Source organism: Raphanus sativus, chromosome 6 (genome assembly GCF_000801105.2).
Source record: "Raphanus sativus cultivar WK10039 chromosome 6, ASM80110v3, whole genome shotgun sequence".
Lineage (NCBI taxonomy): Eukaryota > Viridiplantae > Streptophyta > Magnoliopsida > Brassicales > Brassicaceae > Raphanus > Raphanus sativus.
In genome coordinates, this window is record NC_079516.1 from 13,798,066 (window position 1) to 13,823,311 (window position 25,246).

Below are 25,246 nucleotides of genomic sequence, written 5' to 3' on the forward strand. Positions count from 1 at the left end.
AATCACAGACTCAAGAAAAATCTGATAGATCGAGGCAGTTTATCTGCAACACAACATTATTGAAAATATAGTGATTGTTTTTTTTAGAAAGAAAATATAGCAATTGTTTTCTCTTACTTTTGGTCACTGTGAATCAAATAAATGGTCAAATAAAGGTTATGTTCGCTTAATCGAGGAAGTTAGCCCAATTTCAAGACAAAATCAGAGAACTGATTGCAAAAAAAAAAATACAAACCTCTTGAGTACTTTAAGAAAACGTTCTCACTTGAATTGCTTTCTCATCCATTACAAACTCTCCAAAAGCCAGAAATAAAATCCGATGGAATCAACTTCCTCTGGTCTAGCTCGAACAATAGGGTCAGATTCGGAGTGAGGCACTGAACGGAGGGTCTCGCGAAGAAGACGTGCGCGTGGTCGCCGGAGATCTGAAGATCTGAAAAGGAGCCACAAAGGAAAGCACCAACAGAGTCAATTCTCTATCAATGTATAATACAACTTACAAATCTCATATGTATTGCTTCGACGGAGACAGAGCACCACCACTATTTTATATTTCCGGCGAATGTTCATCGAGTTTTCTATTTTATGGTGTTTTTTGAGATGTTATTAATATATATTATTAGAGAAAAAGTTGAGAAAAAAAAGGAAGTCTTTGTTTTAATTAGTCCAAAATCCATGTCTTTGTTGTGAACTGTGTTTTATTATTGAATCAAAATGTTCCTTATATAGGAAATACATGGCGACATGGGCCTAATACAATGAGCCATAAACGGGCCAAGATTACAAGTAAATATCTAATGGGCTGGACATCCATAAACATAATATTCATAACACTCCCCCTTGGATGCCAGAACCATATAGAGCTTGTAGTGTGCTTAATGTTGCCTCATTAAAACCTTACTCGGAAAACCCAGTGGGACAAACCGAAGTGAAGGAAAAGAGTACAACACACACTACTCCCCCTGTTCTGGACCTCCTTCTTCAAGTCTGGCGCATGGACACTTGATGGTTTAGCTTCATGGGCGCCAAGTCTTGAACTGGTCCTTCTGTTGCCACGTCCCAAACGGATAGGTAGACTTCATAGATGTGTAGTTGGTGTAGACATGGTGAAGAAGTCGGCTAACATTTCTCATGACTGAACTTGTAGTACTTTTGCTTCTTCATCATTCTCCAAATGTGTATAACCTGTTTGAGACCTTGTATAAACCTGTAACATTTATTAAAACCAAACAATCCCTTTTCTTTTGGGTTTGGTTAGTATAAATCAATCTCAAACTTTTAGTTCCTTAGAAGGTAACTTAGGATATATTAATCATGTCCCATTGTCTCATGTTCGGACATGCCAAATTTATCTAAGTAAAGTGCCAATAACACTTATGGCAGGGGACGTGTATGGCTTTAGTATCAATGTCTTCTGGTCTGAACATATCCATAAATCTTATCCGACCTAGTATGGCTTGCCATATGAAGGCGCCAATCATATCAATACATTTCTTTTGGTCGGATGTGCATAAGTCTTAAAAGTACTTATGTAAAGTCTTTCCTGGACCAAGGACACATGCCTTGTCTATAGCCATACCACGATTTGAATATAGTGGTCACTGGAACCGGTTTAGTCGGAACATGATCGAGGGGATCGAGCCGAAACGGGGCCGGAACAAGACCGAGATGATTACATGGTCCATCTTTCTTAGATAAATTTCGACCATGAATGCCTTAGTATATCCATGATCTACTCGGATCATGCTATGTCCATTGTGTGTGTCCCGTTCATAGCTTTTGACCAAACTCTTCATGAACCTTCTTTATTATATGTCCATAACTTGTTCATGAATGGCTATCATGCTATAATTTGATGTTCATCAAAACTAAGCCACTTTTGGATCAATATGCCGTTCCCCTTACTATGGACGTTTCAGGTCGGACAAGACCGAAGGGAACGGATCGGAACGGGCTGGACTAGAACCAAGATGATTAAGGTCGAACTAGGTTGGACGTGATCCTAGTTGATATGGGTCTTTGGTCGTGAATCTGATGGATTCATCCTCTTATTCTCTTTTGACCATATCACATTCTATCTTGGTACTTTGGATCATAGATCTCAATACATATTCATGGCTATCATCTCCACTATAGATCATTGTATTCTTATCATAGCCTGTCCAAGAATCAATCGATCTAATCATCTTTTCTTTAAGTATGAACACAAGGAATTTCCTTCATAATATATGCATGGACTGTTCAGGGACGTTCTTATAGAACTCCGTTCACTAAGTATTACTTAGTCTTATCCTTTACATGCATTATATGCCTTATCTGCAACTGCCTTTCGTTTCAGTCCATGAATAGCTTAGGAACAAAACTATTCTATGAGAATTTCTTTTCTCATCTTTCTGATACTCTTATCATTTCTTTATCCAGTGATCAATCATGCTGCTTACTACATTTTTCTTTTCTTATATCCAGACCTTTATCACTTTCAGATTTGTAGTAGCATCCACCACATAGGAGTATATCTCCTTATAATCTGTTCCTTGGTCTTTGTGAGTATCCTTGTGTAATAAAGCCATTCCTTGAATGCTTTAAATAGGAATATGAACACCTTAGTCCATGTCTCACGATTTCTTTTCCTTTCCCACACAGGACCCATTTTTCACTGGTTTTATCTTATCAGATGGTGTTTCTATATATGGCCAATACACCCATCTCTTTTATAGATTCTTTGAATCTTTCTTAAACCCCCACAGTTTCTTTTAGTCTATGAATGCATTCTTGTATTCTCGTGGGTTCTGATCCTCGCTTATATCTTTTAAACTCAAGTGCTATTTTCTTATGCATCTTTATCTTTTGTGTATGTATGTGTCGACACTTCTTTTATAGTGTTCCATTGTGTTCCAGAGATGAACTAATCGATTAGAGATTTCATTCTTGCTAAGGACCTTTATTACCTTGCAGTTTGGCGTCCCAAACTACATGGTCTGGTATCTTAGATGTTCAGCTGCGCAGCCTTATCTAAATGTCTAGTCTGGTTTCTCTTATGACCTCAGATATGTCTTTTATTTGCACCTTTCTTTTTATTTCCGAGGTTCCTTATCTTATGGAACATATTGGTCTATCTTTAGACTCTATAGCAACTTGATTATGTCTCTTCTAGGACATTAATTTCGTGGTGCTTAAGCTGGTATGACTTAGTCATTCTTTTTCTTTTCGGGTCTAATCTGTCTGGCATTCTTTTAGCTAGCTTTGTATGATCTTTCTTTGGACGTCTTAAATCATATTCTCTGGTCCGAGGATCTTGCCAAGACAAGGATGGTTAATACCATTCCATTTCTTTATACTTGTACCAGCTTATTTCTTTCTCCCCCTGATGTTGGATAGTCGGATTTAATCATGCAATCCGTAAACCTGGCCTTAATCTGATCACCCATATTTGGCTCAAGGTTTCTTATAAAATCGTGGGAGAAAGCATTCTCATATCCAACATATATTCCCAATCTTATCTCATCTTTTTATGAGGTTCCATCCTAGACGGCACATATTATTGTGGTGGTCTATACATAATCTCTTAGGATGGTCTATGTCTGGATCATGACCCTTTATCATTCTTAGATGGGAATATCTATGCTCACTTTATATGGCCTGATGCATATTTTTATTACATGTAAATCCATGTGTTCCCAAGCATTAGCTAGTGATCTTTGTATCACAAAGAATTCGGCCAAGTTCTACCATGGTCATAGACCATGTCACTCGGATTTTTAGTGTTGTTCATGGACCACAGGAGTGTCATTTCTCCCCCTCATGAACATGCTATAAATATTTTAGATGCTTGGAACATTATAGCCTATTGAGTTTCCCTTGTGTACATGTTACACAACGTGAGATTCTATGGGATAACTCTTTTGTGCCTTTTTCGATATCAATCTTTGCATCAATTTTAAAGACCTGGATGGCTAGTCCAGTCATGCCATAAAGTGTATAAAATTTTGTGGTCAACCTATCTGGTTACCTAGGCCTTTTGCCTTTATCATACTGATCTTTTAGCATAGTTTAGATCAGTTGGGAGTACAGTCTCGACCATTTTTATGCCTTGGGCGATTTTTACTTTCTTTATAATCTTAAGGAATTTATATTTCTTTTGCCCATTGGTTCAATGCGGAAACCATTCATTTTTAAATCTTTATAACTCAATGGGTCTTTTATTAGGTGTATATAATGCCTTGGCCGAGTGACTATACTCTTATTTATAAACTCATATATACTCTTATCCATATCATAGAGTTTTGATGTCGAAATTTTTTCAAGGCATCTGAAGTCTCATAATCCATCTGATCATTTTCTTTTTCATGAGTTTCATACTCTATTTGATCAGTATGGTCATGATCCATGTCATCTTCACCATCCCGGTAAGCCATGTTGGCTTCCGGATTTTTCTTCAAACTCTCTATGTAAAGCTCATACAAGTGCTTTGGAGTTTGGCAATTATTTGCCCAGTGATTACCCATACCACATTTGTGACACAAAAAAGATTTTATTTAAGGTTTAAAAGACACACTTCGACCTCGACCTCGACCACGGCTAAAGCCGGGTGTGGTACTGCGGCCTCGTCCTCGCCCATGTGTCTTAAATGTGTCACGACCTCGTCCATAACCTTTCTCACGGCTAGGGCCGGAATGGTTGTTGTGCTGGACGAGATTACTTTTTTTCTTAGGCTCCAAAATCAGCCTAGAAATGTCGGGTAATGATTTTGTACCGGGAGGTCTCATCTCACTGTTTTTCATTAATAACTCATTATTGGTCTCAGCCAATAGTAAACAGGAGATCAAATCAGTATAGGTGGTGAAACCTCTTTCTCTATACTGCTGTTGCAGTAACACATTAGAGAAAGTCTTGTTCAGTTACTTCTTCACCACATTGTTTCAACATTGAAACTATCTTAAACAGAACCGAGTTGTATTCATCCACAGACTTATAGTATTGAAATCTCAGGTTCTTCCACTCAAATTTTATCCTTTGGTAATAGCACCATTTTATGGTGATCATATCTCCGCTGTAAGGCGGTCCAAAGTTCTAGTGGATTTTCTTTACTGGGGTACTGATTTCTTTAGACTCTCATTTAGATGGTGGCTAATAACTAATATTGCCATGTATCAATTTTCTCGTTTGGCAATATCGCCTTCTGTGATTCATTCACCAAGTCCTTTTGACTTTAGGATAACCTCGGTATCCAGTGTCCATTTTAAATGATTATCTCTTTAGAGATTTAGGACAGCATAATCCAAGTTGATTTTCGACATCTCATATTGTATATCACTCAATCTTTATAAGAAAATCAATCATATAAATCGTGTGATCAAGCAAACAATCGAGTTAATGCTTTCCTAATAAACAAGTCACACGGCTTAGATATATGTCTAAAATATAAAGTTTATCCTTTCATAGAACGTTTCTGAAAATATAAATTTTCTGAAAATAGAAAGTTTCCTTTTATAGTAAGTTTCTAAAAATAGAAAGTTTCCTTTTATAGTAAGTTTCTAAAAATAGAAAGTTTCCTTTTCTAGAAATATTCTGAAAATATAAAGTTTTTTTTTTATAGTAAGTTTTTAGGGTTTATAAGAAATCGATCATAATTATGTTTTAGGAGATGATCAACTTCAAAGTTTAAAATCGATTTGATCATTCAGATCAATGATGTTTTCGAGATTCAGCAAGCCATTGAGGCTGTGATTTTAATTGATTAACAATCTCATATCGAACTTTAGGTTTAAGAGCTCCGATTTACTCATGGATGGGTTTGGACTTATTGATCTAGGTTGTTAGGGATTTTGCAAGATTTTAATTGTCATAACCTTTAACATCAAACCAAATTCGATTGTTTGTGTTCTCTTTTAGAGTTTCAGACAGTTTACCTTTGTTTAGAGAAGATCTGAAACCGGACCACCAAGAGAAAGAGAGATCGTAGATGGATTAGGGTTTTGACGGCGCAGCTTAAAACGGGAGGTGAGCGCGCGTCTGAAATCGGATTGATGTGACGTTTGCGGCACTGGATTCTTCTCGTCGAGATCTTCAAATTGATAGGTTGATCGTCATCTGAGTCCTTACGGTTAGAGAGATATGACAGTTTGAAGTTGCAGCCGAAATTAGGGTTTTAGGTCACTTGACGGCGCGTCTTAGAATAACGATTGAGAGCGCGTCCGACGTCAGATAGAGTCGAGACCGACGGCGTTGGATTCGTCTCGTCAAGAGCTTCAATTTGATATGTGGCTCGTCGTCTGGATCCTTACGGTTGAAGAGAACGAGCTGTTTGAAGTGGCGCCGTCAATTAGGGTTTTTGAGGTAGCTCGGGATTTCAGAGTTTCGTGCTGATAACGTGTTGTGAAACTGTGTTTTATTATTGAATCAAAATGTTCCTTATATAGGAAATACATGGCGACATGGGCCTAAATACAATGAGCCATAAACGGACCAAGATTACAAGTAAATATCTAATGGGCTGGACATCCATAAACATAATATTCATAACAGTCTTTGATTATTAGGAAGAGGGGCAGCATTGTAATCTTTATTTTCTATCCATGTGTAAAGAGTCAACAAAAGTGTCCATAGTAGTGAAGAGTGACTTGGAGTGATATTACAAAGATCAAAAGTGACTCTATATGTAATATTTTCAAATACTAATAATAGTACAATTTATTGGAGTAAGAATTAATCTAATCAAATCGTATTTGTCAACTCCGCCAGAGTCGCTGTATCCGACGAGATGACACATCATTTTATCAATGATGCTTCAGAAAGTTGTCATCTGCATGTCACCTGGCATCTGAAATGCCGAACATCTTTTCGAGAAAACTACTTTAGAAAAAAAAAAGCCTTGACGAAATCCAAGATTAATTGAGAAAACAATTATAAACCAACTAGATCGTACAAAGTTACAGCATCTTCGACAATAACACCAGCTTTGGTATAATTTCTAACAAAAAATTTGATGTAATTTTAATATCACATTTAATGTTTTGATGTCAAATTTTTTTGTCATCTACAACAATAACACCAAATTCTAGATCAAAAATAATAATATATATTATTGACATTTTTTCTGACTAAAAGCTTTCAAATTAAACATAAACTAACTATTACAAGATAAGACATAGATCTTATAGTTAAATAAAGTTTGCATGAAACAAATTTTATGAATGATTGAATCCCTTCCTAAAAGCAACAAAGGAAGAGACTAGAGTAATCAACAATACAAAGAAAAATAATAACTAGTTATAGGATCCACGACCACGACGGCAGCGTTTTTCTCTTCCTTGCACTGTCTTCCAATCTATGTTTTGGTATTTGGTTGGAGATTTTGTCTTTCTCCCACCTCTTGTCAAGTTGAACTAGCTAGAAGACTATGTCACAACTTCATCCACCTCTCCTAACAATGTGAAACGAGAAGGACTTCAAAAACACAAGTGTTAGATGTTGTGGTTAAGAGATCAACAACTAAAATTTCAAAAACACAAGTATTATTGACATTTTCAATTTGAATAAATGTTTATATTTTTATAATTTTTGATTAATAAATAATTATTTTATGAAATTTAGATATTATTTTGTAAATTTTTGTAGTTTTATGTTTTATAAAATTTATTTACATTTACATTTCTGGTTTAACAATATTATATTTTATGTATTTATTTATAAAAGATATTAATTATATTCAAAATTACAAACCATTAAATATCAAAAGCACATAACAAAATAATATATTTATTTTACTAAAATTTGTATTAGTTTGTAATACAAGTTTAACTATATTGTAAAATAAAATATAATTTGTTTTGATAAATCTAGTAGTATTACATAAAATTAATTATTATTACATAAAATTTAATTATTCACTACTAAATCTAACTTCAAGAGTTGACAAAAAAAATCTAACTTCAAGATAATTTTAAAATAATAATTGTTTACTACTGATTAAATATAATTTACAGAAAAGTTATAATGATTATAAAATAATAATGCAGTACATTTATGTTTAGTTACAAATATGCAATAGGTAACAATAATAATAACTAAACTATATTTTTAAATGAAATAAAATAAATATAGATTTTAAAGATTTGGTGTGGTAAATAGTGTTACACTAAATTTGAGATTTTATTGGTATTGTCGGAGATGGCCTTAAAAGTTTGAATATTTACAAATAGAATCACACCGTACCACAATGAATAATAATAGAAATACTAGATTTTGATCCGCGCTTTAAAAAGCGCATGATTGTTCTTTATTTAATAAAAATATTAATCTGTTCATTAGTTTATAATAGAAATGAAAAATCTATTTATTCAATCCATCTACTATATTTGATAAATATTTTGTGACCCGTAGCAATAGACGAAAGAAAATTTAGCATATAGTTGCATAATGTTAGTTGTTGTAATAAATGTAGTCAAATAAAACTATTGTGTGATCGATAGTATTAAAATAGAAACATGAACAATTGATATAGGTGTGGTTCAACTATTTTAATACAATTATTAAAACCTTTTATTAGTCATATTAAAAAAATAGTATACAATGAAAAATACAAAAATGACTGAAAATGCAATATAAAATTACATTTTTATAAAATTATAAAATATAAAATATATCCGCTATTTTAAGGGCAGATCAGAATCTAGTATAATATTAAGGTAAATGAAGTTATCCTATATAGTTTACCTACGTTAGTTGTTAGATTGCATTTTATATATAGGGTCAGATTGGATTGAATTATATATAACAACATATGATTCGCGGGATTGGAATATATGAGTCATGTGATATTTAGGTTAATATTAATTGTTATAGTGGAGATAAAATCATAATTAATTGAGTTGTTCAATAAAGGAAAACCAAAATATTAATATCTTTAGGCATAAATATAGAAATTGCATCCATTGTAAATAATCTGAAAAACTAAGGGCAGAATCCTAGTAGGGATTCTGCTTTAATAATATACTAGATTTTGAGCCGCGTTTTGAAAGCGCGGATATTATTTTTTACTTTTATGAAATATATTATTTGTTTGTAATTATTGAATGTATTTATCTTAGTAAAGCTTTCTTTATAATAAATTCGACACATAGAGTATTTCTGGTAACTATGTTTTTCTCTGACTTTGTTTTATTCCCTTTCCAATCAACATATTTATTTGGCTTGTTGTTAAAATAAATGATTTTGAAACGCAACTGTACAATACTTTTACATTGATATTTTCTTTAAACAATGTGACATATTTATATATTAATTAAATATAGAAATACCTGAAAGGATTTAACATAACCCAAACAGATCCAAAACGAATCCGAATGGATACCTGAACGCCCAGCCCTAGTCATAATTCGAACTGAAATTTAGAAATATATGAATGGGGCTGAAATCTTTGAATATATGCATATTTTAAATCAATTTTCGATATAAATCAACTTTAAACTATTATTTTGATTTGAAATATGTATATAAAATTTAAATTTTATTTTAAAATTATTTTAGACAAAACAATGTTTTTAGGTAATTATATTAGTCCATTTTGTATATTTTAAAACTAATATACTTTTATCCATGTTTCAAAATTTTAATTTTTGCATTAGTTTTCTATGAATTATTATTAATTTTATGTTTTTTTCTTTTAAATTGAACTCTTGAAATTTTTATATTTGACTAAACTAAATAAGGTAATAATACTGTTTTTAAAAATTGTTTTATATAATATACTATTTATATTTCAGTTTTTATTTTTATTTTCACCATAAAAATTGTAAATAAAAAGAATTGTAAATATAGTGACAGAATTGTAAATAAAAGAAATATAGAAAGAATGTTGTTTAATTTATTGTAAAAACAATGACTAAATATTTAAATAAAATGAAGTATTAAATATGTTATTCATGTCATGTTTCTAAACAATTCTCATTTGTTATTAATTTATTGAAAATACAATGGCTAAATGTGTAAATAAAAGAAATTACACATCTCTACTATCTATGTTTCCAAACATATCTCATTTATTCTACTATCCATGTTTGCAAATATATCTCATTTATTCTACTATCTTTGTTTCCAAACAATCCAATTTTGTATTTCAGTTTTATATATATATATATATATATATATATATATATATATATATATATATCTTATATGTTTTTGTCTAACAGAATTATACTATAGTTACTATGAAGTTGTACTACATAAAGAAGATGAACATTTGGATATCTGTTTATTTTATTTTTGGTAAAATCATTCGGATATCTATTTGAATTCAAATAGACATTCAAATTTTCATTTATCTGATATATGAGTTTAGATATTTGTTGTTCAGATTCGGTAATTCAGATTGAGTAGTTATTTAAAATTACTTTTAAAAATAAGATCGTGATGAACATAGTTCATGAATCAAAATAAAAGAAATTTAAATCTGATAATTAAGTGTGTACATTATAAGGTAAAACCAATATTATATCAAGCAAATAGCAACAAAATATATAGGTTGTGAACCAAAGAATGTAACATTAAATAGTCAAAGATGAAAAACAGTGCTCCACCAAAGTAAAATTGAAAAGTACAGAGAAATTAAAAACAAAACCATTAAGTCTACAGCGGAGAAGAAATTAGGTTTAGTATGAACTATGAAGAAAAAATGAACGAGTTTAAACTATTAGAAATTTATAGTTAGTATATATATTTTAGATATTTCAGAAATTCATTCAGATATCGGATATAATGAGACCGGTTCGAATTACTATCCAATTTCTTATAACTTAATATCCATTGTATATTTTATAGATCAGATTGGACTTGAATTTGGATTTTTCAAATTAAATTCGGATTTGGTTTCTGGTATCAGATAAATGCTGAAACTTAGTTTTACATTTTTCCATTCATACCCGAAATGTTAAACATACAAAAAAAAGATTTATTTTTGAGTTCACCCTCTAGGGTGAACCTATAAATTCACCAATAAATATAATTTCGTTATTTCATAGTTAGTATCTTTTAAAAAGGAAATAAAACATTGTCAAATTATTTTATATTTTAAAATAAAAAGTAAAATAAATAAAAAATAATAGTAGTTGCAAATTTTATTTAGTATGTGAAAAATTCAGATTGGGTGATATTTCCATACATTCTCCCATATAAGTTCTATTTTGGTACATAAAGATAAAAATCATATTAAAAATATATGATAAATATATATATGATAACTAAAATAAACATTATTTTGAGAATAATAAATTTGAAGGATAAACTAGAAATTAAAAACTGAATTATTAGTGGAATAATGAATTTGGTTTGTTCGAAACATTTATAACAGATGTAATAAAAGGAAAAAAAAAACTTTAATTTTGTTTTCTTTTGGAAAATATAATATGTATTTTTTAAAAAATGTTCACTGCAACTGACTAGTTTACTTTGAAACCTATTAAAATAATGCATTTGAAAACGATTTATTTCCATACACAAACATTCAACAAATTAACAGTCAGTTAATTATCCTTTTATTTTCTTAGGATATACCGACGGGTATATTAATACATAACAAAACAATAATTGTGGAAGCACCGTAGCCTAGTGGTTATGGTTTAAAGGCTTCTACACCCAGATCTGGGGTTCGAACTCCAGACTGTGCAGTTTCTTGCAGATAAATCCAGGTTTCAAGTCCCGGAGAAAGCGGTTTATTGAACAATTATGCAGATTACGGAAGAAAGGTTTACAAGAGATCTACAACATAGTGCAAATTAATCTGGTCAGACGTGGATCTTCATAGGACGGCTCAGGAGATGCAGTTAAGCATAGATCTCATAAGGCAGGTAGTATTGTCGGTTGTCGAATCGTCTATGTAATCTTTCTCATATCATAATTGTAGTATTATAATGAATCAGCGTCAAAAAAAAAAAAACAGTAATCAGACTTCAATACAATTATAACAAAATGCAAAATCGCTTTATTAATTATTATTACAATCATTTTATTTCCTTGGAATATAGCGAAGGATATTTTCCAGTTATTCGTTAATACTGATACATAATAGTAAGCACACTGCAATACAATTTTAACAAATGCACAATTGCGTAGATTCGCGCTAGCTCCTGATATATGTTATAGTATTATTCGCGTTTCAGAGCATCGATGTTTATAGAGCCGTTGCGGACATATAGCTTTTGCGATATGCGGCTGCAGATGCTGGAGAGAACATCTGGCCAACCCCTTCCGCTTTGAGATGAGGAACCAACATCTTCAAAGAAAACTACATTAAAAGAGAGAAAAATATATCAATGCCAAATTTTAATGGGTAAAAAAAATACATAAAAATGTAAATATAAGGAGAGAAACAATGAGTTGCACCAAAAGTCAAATTGCAACAGTAAACTAAAATGACCGACATATAATTTCGAAAAAAAAAACAATTGTATATAGAATATGCAGAAGCTGATTTTGGGCCTTCACCCGGATTCAAATCACTTTTGGGACGGAAGATTATTATCTAAGTCTATTTCAAAGCTGAATTCGGATATGTGAAAGATTATGAGTGTAAGACTTGGAACTTTCATTGTAAACAAAAAAAAGTATAAAATATAGAGAAAGATATAAACTTACAGCAAAAAGTCTGAGGCTATGCCAAATGCGAAGAGGAGAGGGAAATGGATAGAGCAGTTGACCAGTGGCGGATAGAGTAACAACGAATAGATGATAGATGAGAGAAAGTGGACGAGGATTCATGCCACCGAGTAGAGCCATCAAGCCCGACGAGCCATAGCCACCACTAGATAGGTAATCATAGCAGCTTTGTCGCATTGCCTCTTTTGCTTTGTCCGCCGATGCAATTAGAACTTGAGAAAATGCATTCCCTAGTGTGTTCACTGTCGCTGCCATTGGCTGCATAATACAAAATCATATAGCATTTTCAAAATTTTTGTTGAGGTTGTTATAAATAGGTTTCTTTTTAGAATGTCATGTTTTAGCTTAGTACTTGACGTATGCTAACCTTTCGGATAACATAAAAGGACTTGATAACTTCTGAGACTTTGTTTATATCCCCGAGGTATTCCAATGGCTGGAGAAGGCGACGTAGGATGAGAATGTCAGATAGTAAAACCATCATTCCAGACGCGATTGCTGGATGGCGCATGTTGAATGCATCTCCCAGCACAATCACACCTTTCTTATTGCTCAAAGTAGCTGACATGCGCTTTAGTGGCATCACTTTTATTTGTGCTCCCTCATCGATCCCTTTCAAAAATATTTTTCTGAGTTTTTGAGGTACCTGATAAATAAGTGTTAAGGTGATGTTAAACTGGACCCATTGCTTCTAAATGTTAGATTGTGAGTATACATGACATATCTACGTAACAGTAACATCAAGTTAGTTAATACTTAATATATATAGTTATTTTTAAATGATCAGATATAAGATCATCAGGCTGATGAGTACCTGAGGAGCCATGGTGTTTATCAAAAAGTTGGTCATTTCACCATTCGCAATAGAAGGAATTTTTCCGGGGAAAATCTCCAGACTACAACGAACGTCAGTGCTGCTTATCTGATACATCATGGTGAAGGATGGTTTAGCCATTACCAAATGTAAGTATCCGGGTTCTTCGAGCTGACAGTTCTTTGATATGTAACCAACTTGGTACGACATAACCTCCGCCTATAATAATTAAAAAGAATTAAAACAGTAGAGATGCCTATGAAATAGCTGAATATAAAGCAAAGTCAATTACATGATCAGTTCTATCTGATTAAATTTTTAGTATAGGATTGAAGTCGAGTCGGTTTAAAGCAAACTCACTTCGTTATCGTTAAGAGACCGACGAAGGTTGGAAAAGCAACCGTCGCATACCACAGTGAGAGGTGCAAAGAGCGTCGTTTCTTCGCCTGAACTGTTCTTGTACGTCACTCCTTTGATCACTCCACTTTCTTCAACCAAAGATTTTACCGTTCCTTCTTCCAACTTCACACTGCAAATCAATGTTTGGTATATAAATCAATGTTATAATTAAAGAAGATCAATGATATTGCCAAGTATCTAGCATGTATATATAGATTCTAGGAACTGGCTATTAAATTAATCTCGTTTAGGACCAGACCTCTCCCAACAACCACTATCAAATTCTGTGGGCTAAACTCTGCCCTCCAAAAACCGACTATAATATATTACATGCAATGATTCTTAATACATATTCAATAGGTTTTTGCCGTATAGTTGTAGCATAGTGAAATAACCAGCCATAATATAATACATGCAACTATTCTAAATACATATTATGTAGGTATTTTCCGTATAGTTGTAGCATATAGCGAAATAACCAACTTCACTTTTGGTTGAAACAAATATCCAATTTCTTACCAATATTTTAGTCTGTGTCTCGCGAATTTTTATTTTTATAGGAAAAACATTAGTAAAGGTCTATTAGTAAATTTCTAAGTATCAATTAGTAAGAAGAAAATTATACTTTACCTCATGTTTTCTACTATTTTTTATGTTTATCTTCACTGGAGTGACGATTTTACAAATACTTAAAAATACGAGATTTACTAAAGAGGCAAAATATCATGATAATTTTACTTTATATAAATATATAAATAAATAGTAAAATGAAAAAATAAAAATTATTTATTATAGTTTTAGGTTATACATTTTTACTTCAAACTTTTTATAATTTTCTGAATTCTTTTTTTCAAATTCTTCTTTCAAATTTTTATTTTGAAATCTGAAACTTTTTTGAAACTATTTTAAAAATATATATATATATATATATGTATATATATATTTTTTTAAAAATATATTTATTTATTTATTTTTTAAAATCCTAAATCCCACCCTCCCAAACCATACCCTCAAAATCTAAATTATAAATACAGATTAGTTAACCATATAAATATAAGTGTCTATTTACCTTTTTAAAACTAAAAATAAATGTGATTATAGTAAATATGAAAGTGACATTAAAATGTGGTAGTTTAAACAATTTTTCATTAGTAAGGGAAAAGGATTACGATTCGGTTTTTTATATATTTGATTTAATCCCTTACAAAAAGACTTATTTTGGGTCTAGTTCCCATTATTTTGGGTCATGTTTCTTATACGTTCGATTGAAATCAGTTACACATTTGTGTGTAATTCTTAACATAATATATAGTAAAAATAGTGAATAAAGAGATACATACTTGGGGAGAGAAGAGGCTTTTTGGCGCAGTCGCTGGACGAAACGGCCATTGTGAAAAGATCTACCTGTAGGTTCATAAGGAAAGTTGTTGTCCTCAATTGGAAAAGGCATGACGGCTTTTTTCTCGTCCTTATAAAGTGCTAAGCCTGTGGCTTTCTGCGCATCGATTTCTTCCAAACAATCTATATATACAGACGCAAAAATTTAATTATGAACAAAGAGACAGTATGTATTATATATGCACGTAGATGTAAGTGAAGCAGCTAGAGACAGACCTTGAAGGCCAAGCTTAGCTAGCATGAGTCGTCCTCCAGGTTGCATAAACTCACCCATCATTCTCACAGGTTCCCTCATGTCCCTCTCTATCACATGTACTCGACGTCCGTCCTTTAACACAAAATCAATATACAAGTGTTAGTTCCAGTGCAAGTATATGGTGTAAAAGAATATTATTCCACTGTTCACACGTACAAATAGAATAGAAAATAGTTAACGAAAGTGTGATGCTGATATAACGCTTAACTGTCATGCCTATTTTAATTACCTTAGCAAGAGCATAGGCGAGAGCTGAGCCGCCGACACCAGCGCCAACGATGATGACGTCTGGACCACCGTCTCTTCTCTCTTGGACTGCCGTATCAACCAGCTTGGTTGTCTTCTTACTCCGGTTGCTGACATGGAATATCGCCCAAGTCAGAACGGCGACGAGAAGCGTCGTGCATAAACAAACTTGCGTAAAATACATATCCATATATATTAACTATGTATTTTTTGATATGGTTTATGAGATGAGAGAGCTCAGAACGACCGAGTGACATATTTATAGTCTCCACGGACGTGTATCGCCACATGCAAATTTAAAATGATTAAATAAAAAACAATAAATTGTTCTTTTTAATAAAATATACTATTATATATTATATTATTTTTATATTTTTAACAAAAATGTTGCATGTGGATGTGTTTTAAAATTTTGTACACCAGTAAAAATTCATCATTCGTTAGATCCGACCAAATGCGAACGTTGCAGATGCAAAGAAGATAAACTAGCTATCAAGATTGATATTTGAGGGTCCAGAAACTGCATGCCTCTTCGATACGGTATGCTTTTTAGTTTAAGAATTTTTTTTCTAGATAATTATATTTCTATAGAAAAAAAAATCGGGTTTTTAAGATTACTATAAATACGAATATAAAGATTGTAAAATTATTTATTGACATAATAATAAAAATCCTTCAGCGATATTACCTTAATAAGTTTTTTTTTTTTACTTTCTTTAAAATTAGTTCCCGTTCTGTCATAACAAAATAAATAAATAAATAAATTATTGTTTTTGTTGTCCATATGAGACGTCGTTATAATCTCTGACTTGTCGATGTTGATTTTGTCCATGCTAATAAATTTTCTTGTGCTCTATTCGGAACAAGCATACAAAAAAGGCACCATACTTTTGACATTTCTGGAACTCTTGACTGATGTATTAAATAAGTACAGATATTAGTTAACGTCAATCGACGTTCTTGATAGTCAAAGTACTTACCGTACTAAACTGGTTGTTAAGGTAAATTTCACATTTACAAGTGAAACATATTCTTTTAATTAGGGTTAAAGAATGTCTGGAACTAAATCCGAACTTTCAAAGTTACGAATGGTTTTCATATAAATATTGTTCAGTCAACCATTTTGTTTGGTTTTACGAATATATATATATATATATATATATATATATATATATATATATATATATATAATTTAATGTTCAACATGCTTTAATTTCACAAGAATAAATGTAAAATACTAAGGAGGATGTATTCAATTTAGCATTTGATGTGATTTGATTTTTAATGGAGTTTTAGATGATTTTAATAAGTTGCAGAGATTTAGGTGATTTTTGTTAAACTACTCTAGAATATCACCTAAAACAATGGGATTTGAGTTTTATTTTTTTTTAACTAAGAAACTCCATCCAAACACCCTAAAATCACCTCAAAACTTTAAAATCCCACAACTTAAAATATTTTCAATAACAGTGGATTTCAGAGTACTTTACGAAATGTCAAGTTCAATAACATTAGATTTTAAATAAGTTTTTAAAATTCATGTTTGAATAACAGTGGATTTGTCATTTTAATACAAATCACCTGAAACTCTCAGTTAAATACACCCTCTAAATATATTGACAAAATTAAACCAAGTGTGGAGAATTTTTTTTTTTTTCATGAGATTTGACGAGGTCGCACTTATATATAATTGTGGTGCAAAGCTTGCATGCGTTTATATTTTCTATTTTTTCTTAACATTTACACCAAAAAAAAAAAAAAGTTTGCATGCGAGACTCTAAAGCCTAAACCTATCCCATGCATGACGGGTTGGATGAGAAAACCGGCTTCAGCCAGATAAATTTTTCTTTTTGCCAGATAATAATCCTAAAAATCACTTAGAAATAGAATTTCGCATTTTCGAGGACTTGTCAAAGAGTTATTTAAAAGGAAAAAATCTGAGATATGATCAACTATAGAAATGTGTATTTTATTGATAATTAGACCAAAAGTAAATGATGAGTACAAATAGTATCTAAGAACAAGAGATTATGAATGTATTGAGAATGTAGTTTAACTATAGAGAGAATCATATCTTCTTTTTTTAACTTATCTTTCTTTCTTTATGAGTTTTGCAGCGATGTGATCTCCAGCGTGAATCAAATGTCTTTATTCTAGTCTTTAATGCATTTGATGTCTTTACGATTTGCTTTGATTTCCCCCATTCGGCATGTGGAGACTCCCTCAGTCTGGGGTTGGCTTGACGGCCTGTTATTCTTTCCTGGACTTCGACGGTGCTTGATGGGTTTCGTTACGCTTGAGTCAAGATTTCAGATCAGGTCTGGAGTGTAGGGGTGGGCATTTCGGTTTAGTTTCGGGTTCGGTTTGGGTTCGGTTTGGTTTGGGTAATTTGGGTTTTATAAAACTCAAACCAATTAAAACCAAAGTAGCTTTGGTTTGGGTTCGGTTTGGGTTTAATTCGGTTCGGTTCAGTTCGGTTTGGTTTAGATTTAGTTCGGTTTACATTATTATGGTCTAGTTTGGTTCGGTGTAGTTTGAGTTGGTTATAAAATATGAAGGCATCAGTTTTATACTTTTATTAAAAAATAATCAACTCATAAATAATAGAGTGAGAACATAAAAACTTATGCTACATGATTTTGTATATAATAGTATTATTTGAATCGTATTTATAATTTTTTTTTAAGATATGGAAGTTATGAAAAATGAAAAACGAAACTTTAACTAAAATTTACAATATGTTAATATATATATATATATATATCATATATATTTTTACTATATATATATTGGATGTCGGTTTGGTTCGGTTTGGTTCGGTTTAAACCCAAACCAAACCAAACCGTTCGGGTTGAATAAAACATGAAATCAATTGGGTTACATAAAAGCACGGTTTGGTTTGGTTCGGTTTAACTTCGGTTTGGTTGGTTCGGTTCGGTTCGGTTCGGGTTTTTTGCCTATCCCTACTGGAGTGGGGTAAACCCGACTTAACAAATTTAAAAAACTTATATCTGAATATTATAGAATGAAAGCGTGTTGTTAATGTAAGTTATTTTTACTTAGAACTCGACTTATTATAATTTTTTTGTCATTAAACAAACAGACTCATATAGAATGACTCAACTTATTTAAATGTAGTAAATGTAGATGCCACGGTGGTTGCCAGTACAAGCAGTAATCAATGGTTACTATAATTTATGAAAATTTTACTATAATTTAAAATTTAAAGGTATTATTCGATATAAAATCATAACAATTTTTTTGAAAATATATTTAGAACTAATAATATCACATGACTAAATATATAAGGTTTTGACACGATAGTATTCGATTTAAGATTAAATTTTTTTTTTACTATTTGTAAATAGAAATTAACCTAGTTAACGACGAATTTATATATAAGGATAGTATCAGTCCGCTACGCAAATGTTTTTTTGTCACACCCTAGGCAAAGTGTTAGGGATGGAGTTGTTTTTACTTGGAATAATTTAGAGTATTAAGAAATAAAAAGTGGGTTTAAGATTATTAGTAAACGCATGTAACTGCAATCGTCCGAAAATGTTATGTTTGTGGATCGCTGTAAAAAAACAAGTTAAAATCTATTTATTATCTATGAAGTGATTTTTTCTTATTCAAGTTCTCGCATTAAAATTAAATATGTTAATATTGTTTATATCCTTTATGAATAAAATATACGTATTACCCAAAAATAAAAAGGAATTTATTTTTTGATTAGATAAGTGATTAATTTATTAATAATAAGAATAATCCAAAATATATATATTAGCTAAAAATAAAAATGAATTTTTCTATTTTATTACATAGTGATTAATTTAATAACAATAATCATAATCCAAAAAAAATGTAATTCCTATATATTATGTTGTTAACCGAAAATATCTTTTAATAGAAAATCTAAAAACTAAAAGAACACATAACTAAGTATTAATCAAGTTATCAATTTATATAATTGAAAAGATAATTTTGAGTTTTCTAAGATTTATTTATTAATAACGAATATAGTGTACTTCAAAAAATATAATGCGTGAGAACTTTCAAATGAAACCATTTATCATTATAGTATCGAGTTCTCATGTTCGAAATTAAAGTGATTAACATCGTTTATATTTTTAATGAATAAAACTAGAGTTAAGCCGGATGAAACATTCGCCTCAAAACCGTTTTTTCTAAAAAAAAATTATATAAATAAGTTCTCAAATTTATATAAAAAATCTTCAGCTTCCAAATTTATAAAATCCTTCTTAAACCGTCTATAACCCCTAAAATCTCAGGATCGGCCCTGGCTTTGAAACGGGAACCCAACCTTCTCAAAGACTAATAATTTACATCGATACATATAAACAACATTGTCAATGTAACATCAAAATAATTAACTAAGAAAGCAATAATTTGTGCAGATAAAGAAATAACTAGAAGGCGATATCTAATGGCTACGTACCCACAGAATTTTAAGGATGTGCCAAATGCGAAGAGGAGAAGTAAGGGGATAGAGCAAAGAGCCAGCAGAGTATATGGTCATGGCAAAAAGTTGGCGGATGAGGGGGAGTGGTCGCGGGTTCATGCCACCGAGCAGAGCCATCGTCTCTGACTTGCCAAAGCCTCCACTAGAAAAGTAATCAATGAAACCCTGTGGCAATGCTTCTTTTGCTTCGTCCGTAGAAGCAACCCACACTTAAGAAAACGCACTCCCCAATGTGTTCACCGTTGAAGACATTAGCTTCACCATACAACATTTATACAATATGTTTTCTTTTAAGATTGTTAAAAGTCACAGACTCTATATGTTCATGGTGTATAACAAGCCATATTCATAGTATAAGTTGCACATATATACTCACCTTGCGGATATTGTAAAAGGATTTGAGGATTTCTGAGACTTTGTTAGAATCACCAAGGTGGTGCTCAATGGCTTGAGAAGACGACGTAGAATGAGAACATCAGACAGTACAACCATCGTACCAGACACAATTACTGGATGACGCATGTTGAATGCATCTCCTAGAACAATCACTCCTTTCTTGTTGCTCAATATCGGCGGCATGTTCTTTGTGGCCACCACTTTCATTTTTGCCCCTTCGTTGATCCCTTTCATTAATACTTCACGTAGTTTTGGAGGAATCTGCATTTAGAATCGAATGAGATCTCTTGAATCTAGAGTTTCTAAATTAAGTGTAATAATTTCAGATCACGCATATATATGACTATACAATTCAACGAAATAAATCATGTCAACTGCCTAAATTTCACTTGGATGAAAATGGTTGATCTAATGCGAGTATGAATAACTTATGTTGATCTAATGTGAGTATGCATAACTTATGTTCTTCACGCCGACAATTTTTTGAGATGTAACCAACTCCAAAGGATAAAACCTTCGCCTATGTCAAGTGATATCGAGAAAATTTTCTTCAAAGAAAGTAACATCATCAAGTCTAGTTCATCAAAAATATACTCTACTTAGAGCATACTCACATCGTTGTCAATGAGAGACCGACAAAGGCTTGAATAGCAACCGTCACAGACCACTGTAAGAGGTGCCAAGGCTGTTGTTTCTTAGCTGGTCTTGTATGTAACGCCTTTGATCACTCCTTTTTCTTCTATCAAAGATTTTACCGTCCCTTTTTCAAGTCGAACACTGTTAGTTTATGTGTATAGCTCAATGATTTAAGGAGTTAGGCAATGTTCGTTTATGTATCCAAAAGCTACATCTAGATACTACATTTGCATTTCAAATGAACTAAATATCTTAAATATCCTTAATATAAATATCTAAGAGCAAGTTTATTGAAGACTTAATTAGGTATTTTAGACTTTTTATAATTAAAAAGAAAATAAGAAAAAAAACAGAAGAGGTGCATCTTAGATAAGATAGCCAAGGGACGTTGCTTAAGGTGTATGGTGCACATGTCACAAATTAAGATTGCTTCCTTTTGTTTCTTCTTTTCTATCTCTCTCTCTCTCTTTGTCCGACTAATTAAGAACCTACTTTAGGGGTTTTTGCAATAAAATGTTCTAAATACCTTTAATACTCTTGATACTAAAGGACAAAATACCTAAATATCCTTAATATAAATACAAAAATTAACTGAAATAGTTATTATAACTATTATATAAACTTTTTAATATTAAAATAGTGTTTTTCTATCAAAATCATAAATCATGTTTTTGCCAAAATTAAAAAAACATGTTTTTTTTTGCGAAATCCAAAATTGTGATTTCTCTATAAAACTAGAAATCATGCCAAAACCAAAAATCACATTTTTCACCAAAATTAGAAAATTGCTTTTGCCGGTAAAACCGAAATTATGTTTTCCTGCCAAAACTGAAAACAACCAAAACCAAAAAAATTGTATTTTCCTTGCAAAACCGAAAATCATATTTTTTTCCACCAAACCAAAATCGTATTTTTCTGCCAAACCAAAACTGAAAAACTGAATTTTTCCGCCAAAACTGGAAATCATGTTTTCCTGTAATAAATCTCATTTTCTCGCTAAAATTGAAGCTGAATTGGTGTTTTTTTGCCAAATTTTTGTTTTTTTGTTTTCTCTCCAAAACAAAAAAAAAATGTATTTTCCCGTCAAAATCGGAAAATCGCGTTTTCTTGTCAAAACTAAAAATCGCATTTTCCTAACACAGCTGGAAAATCATTTTTTCTCGTCAAAACGAAAAATCGAGTTTTTCTTACTAAAATCGGAAAATCGCTTTTTTCGCCAATACCGAAAACCTCGTTTTCGTGTCAAAATAAAATGAATTATGTTTTCCTACTAAAACCGTAAAATCTTATTTTCCTACTAAAAAATCATGTTTTCTCGCCATAATTGAAAATTATTTTTTTTTGCTAATATTGAAAATTGTGTCCTTCTGTTGAAACAAGAAAATCGCATTTTCCAAAAAAAAATCTAAATTAATTTTATATATTATTTAAATATTATAATCAGTTTATTATTAAAATAACAGTTTTATTCTTTTAATATTTATAACTATTAATATTCAAATGTTATTATAAAATCATAAACGAACAAATTAGCATATATATATTGCATCTGAATGCAAAAACTAACAATAAAAACGAAAATGTAGTATGTAGATGTTACATCTAGATGATACATTAAATATAAAAACAAACATGACCTTAATCGATGTTCTAAATCATTGGTAAACTTCTAAATGGTTGCAATATCATATACGTGTTAGTTAATTCATAAAGTTTGTAATTACTTAATTCCTTACAATTTAACCAGACCATGAACCAAGAACCATGTCCTAAGAACCCCCAAATAATCATACTCTGTCTAGAATGATTGCTTGCGTTTATGTTCATATTTAGATTTTTTGTATATTTTTGAAATAAATCTATATAATTATAAACATTTTAAAGAGTCTTTTGTAGTCTAAAAGAATCTGGTTTATGCAATCCTTGTGATTTAGAACTTAGAAGTATAAATTATAATAAAAATGATTCACACACTGACACACATATTCAAAGGAAGATACTCTTTAAGATAATTACGAGTTCGAATACTGATGAGAGATAAGACTAATTTGACTCGTCCTGCACTCCTGCTCCATATTTCGAATACTATAGGCTAATTAACACAAGCGACATCTTGGTTGCTAAAACAAAAACAAAAATGAAACTTTATTTTAAACAATCCGAACTATAGAAACAGCGATGCAGATTTGACATTTTTGACAGATATAACACAAACCTTAGCAAGAGCATAGGCGAGAGCAGAGCCGCCAACACGGGCTCCGACGATGACGACGTCAGGACCACCGTCTCTTCTCTCTTCCACCGCTAAATCCGTCAACTTTGGCTTTTTCTTACTCTGGCTGGCTAAGTGGAAAGACGTCCACGTCAACAAGAACGCTAGTACCGTCCATAACCACAAATACGTACGGCGAAGCCATATTTTATTAATTGCGTGATGCTTTTAGTCGTCCATATGGTTTATAAGAGAATTCAGCAGTACAGCGGAGTGATATTTATAGATCAACTGAGATTTTCTGCCGGCACGAACATCACGTCATCAGACTCATCACATGAGATTACAGAAATTGAAAACACACACACGCATCTATACGTATATATGCATAGCAATGAAAGTGTTACATGCAAAAAAAATCCGATATTTAACATTTCTTTCAATAAAATGAATCATGAAATATTTGTTTGAATTTATGATAGCACGGAAGCCTGGTCACATGTCCATGTACTGAATATGCAATCAGATTCAGAATCGAGCGACAGGAACATGCTTTTGAAAAACCTTTTCAAAAACGTGTCTGGAAATCTATATTTCAGTTTCGAAATCTATTATTTTCGTTTTAAAAAGTAACAATATCGTTCGTGACAAAAAAAGGTAACAATATCGTAAACAGAATTACAAAAATTATTTTAAATACGAGAGATGCTAGAACAAGAAGTGAAACTGATTTTGGATAATAGTCTTGTTCTTACCTAATATTAATCTTATTTATAAAACTTGTGTTTAATATTTATAACATATTAGAAATAATAAATTTGATAGTTAAGTAACTTTATTTCAGGAAAAAAAATATTTCAGAAAATTCATCAGTATCTTGATCTTTATTCGATAACATAGAATTTGAGATGGGTTAATAATAATAAGTTAACTGAGAATAAATAAGGTTATTCAGATTTTTATTTTCAATCATATATAAATTAACTATAAGTTATATAGAATTTAGGTACTGAGATTTTAGTTGAGTGTAATGGTTACTCATATAAACACACTTGTATTTTTTTTCTTTTTAAAGTCGACGCTTCTATTTCACGCACATATCTACTTCTTGTTTTCTGCAATTTATGTTTGAACGTTGGATGGTGAAAAAAAAAATAACACAAACGATATGTCGTAGTCAATCCAATCGGCATTTCCAAAGAAATTTCATATCACCGTGATAATATTATAAGATTCATAAGTCTTAGTCTCTGCTGCCCCCAAAAGTCTCAGTCTCTATCTACGGTATGTGAATATTCTTGTCTGACGTCAAGTCGTTATACCGAACCATTATAGAGTTGATTGGTATCAGGGGCGAAGCTACTGCATAGATAGGGGGTGCACATGTACCCATAATTTTTTGGTAAATTAATGTAATGGTTAAAGAATTTTAAGTGTGCACCCATTATAATACATGATTATGCACTCATTAACAATTACGTTTAGATTAGTCCAAAGGTAAATAAGAAAAAAGACAAAATAGTTTAGCCCATTAAAAATTTAAACTTGTTCTGCAGAAGAATGCATTTATAAAATGTTGTTTTAATATTTTATTTTAATGTTTTCGAATATTTTTTTAATATTATTTATGCTGGTGCACCCATTATAAAAAAATTCTGGCTTCGCCTCTGATTGGTATGTATTGCATTTAAGCATGCATGTCATTTTGTAGCCACAATTCTTCTTTAGTAGACTATTTATTTCAAAATTCTC

General features: G+C 31.4%; 1 protein-coding gene and 1 pseudogene across 1 annotated transcript; both read right to left on the minus strand.

Annotated features, from left to right (window-relative positions):
- Positions 1-12,020: 12,020 nt before the first annotated feature.
- Positions 12,021-15,998, minus strand: LOC108811538 (squalene epoxidase 5). The gene is made up of 8 exons (XM_018583593.2): positions 15,751-15,998; positions 15,482-15,593; positions 15,208-15,388; positions 13,829-13,997; positions 13,469-13,687; positions 13,022-13,300; positions 12,634-12,912; positions 12,021-12,283 (listed from the first exon to the last, which is right to left on the minus strand). The coding sequence occupies exons 1-8, from the start codon at positions 15,955-15,957 to the stop codon at positions 12,170-12,172; spliced, it is 1,560 nt and encodes a 519-aa protein (XP_018439095.1). The 5' UTR covers positions 15,958-15,998; the 3' UTR covers positions 12,021-12,169.
- Positions 15,999-19,674: 3,676 nt separating this feature from the next.
- Positions 19,675-20,913, minus strand: LOC108807852 (squalene epoxidase 6-like; annotated as a pseudogene).
- Between the last annotated feature and the right edge of the window lie 4,333 nt (positions 20,914-25,246).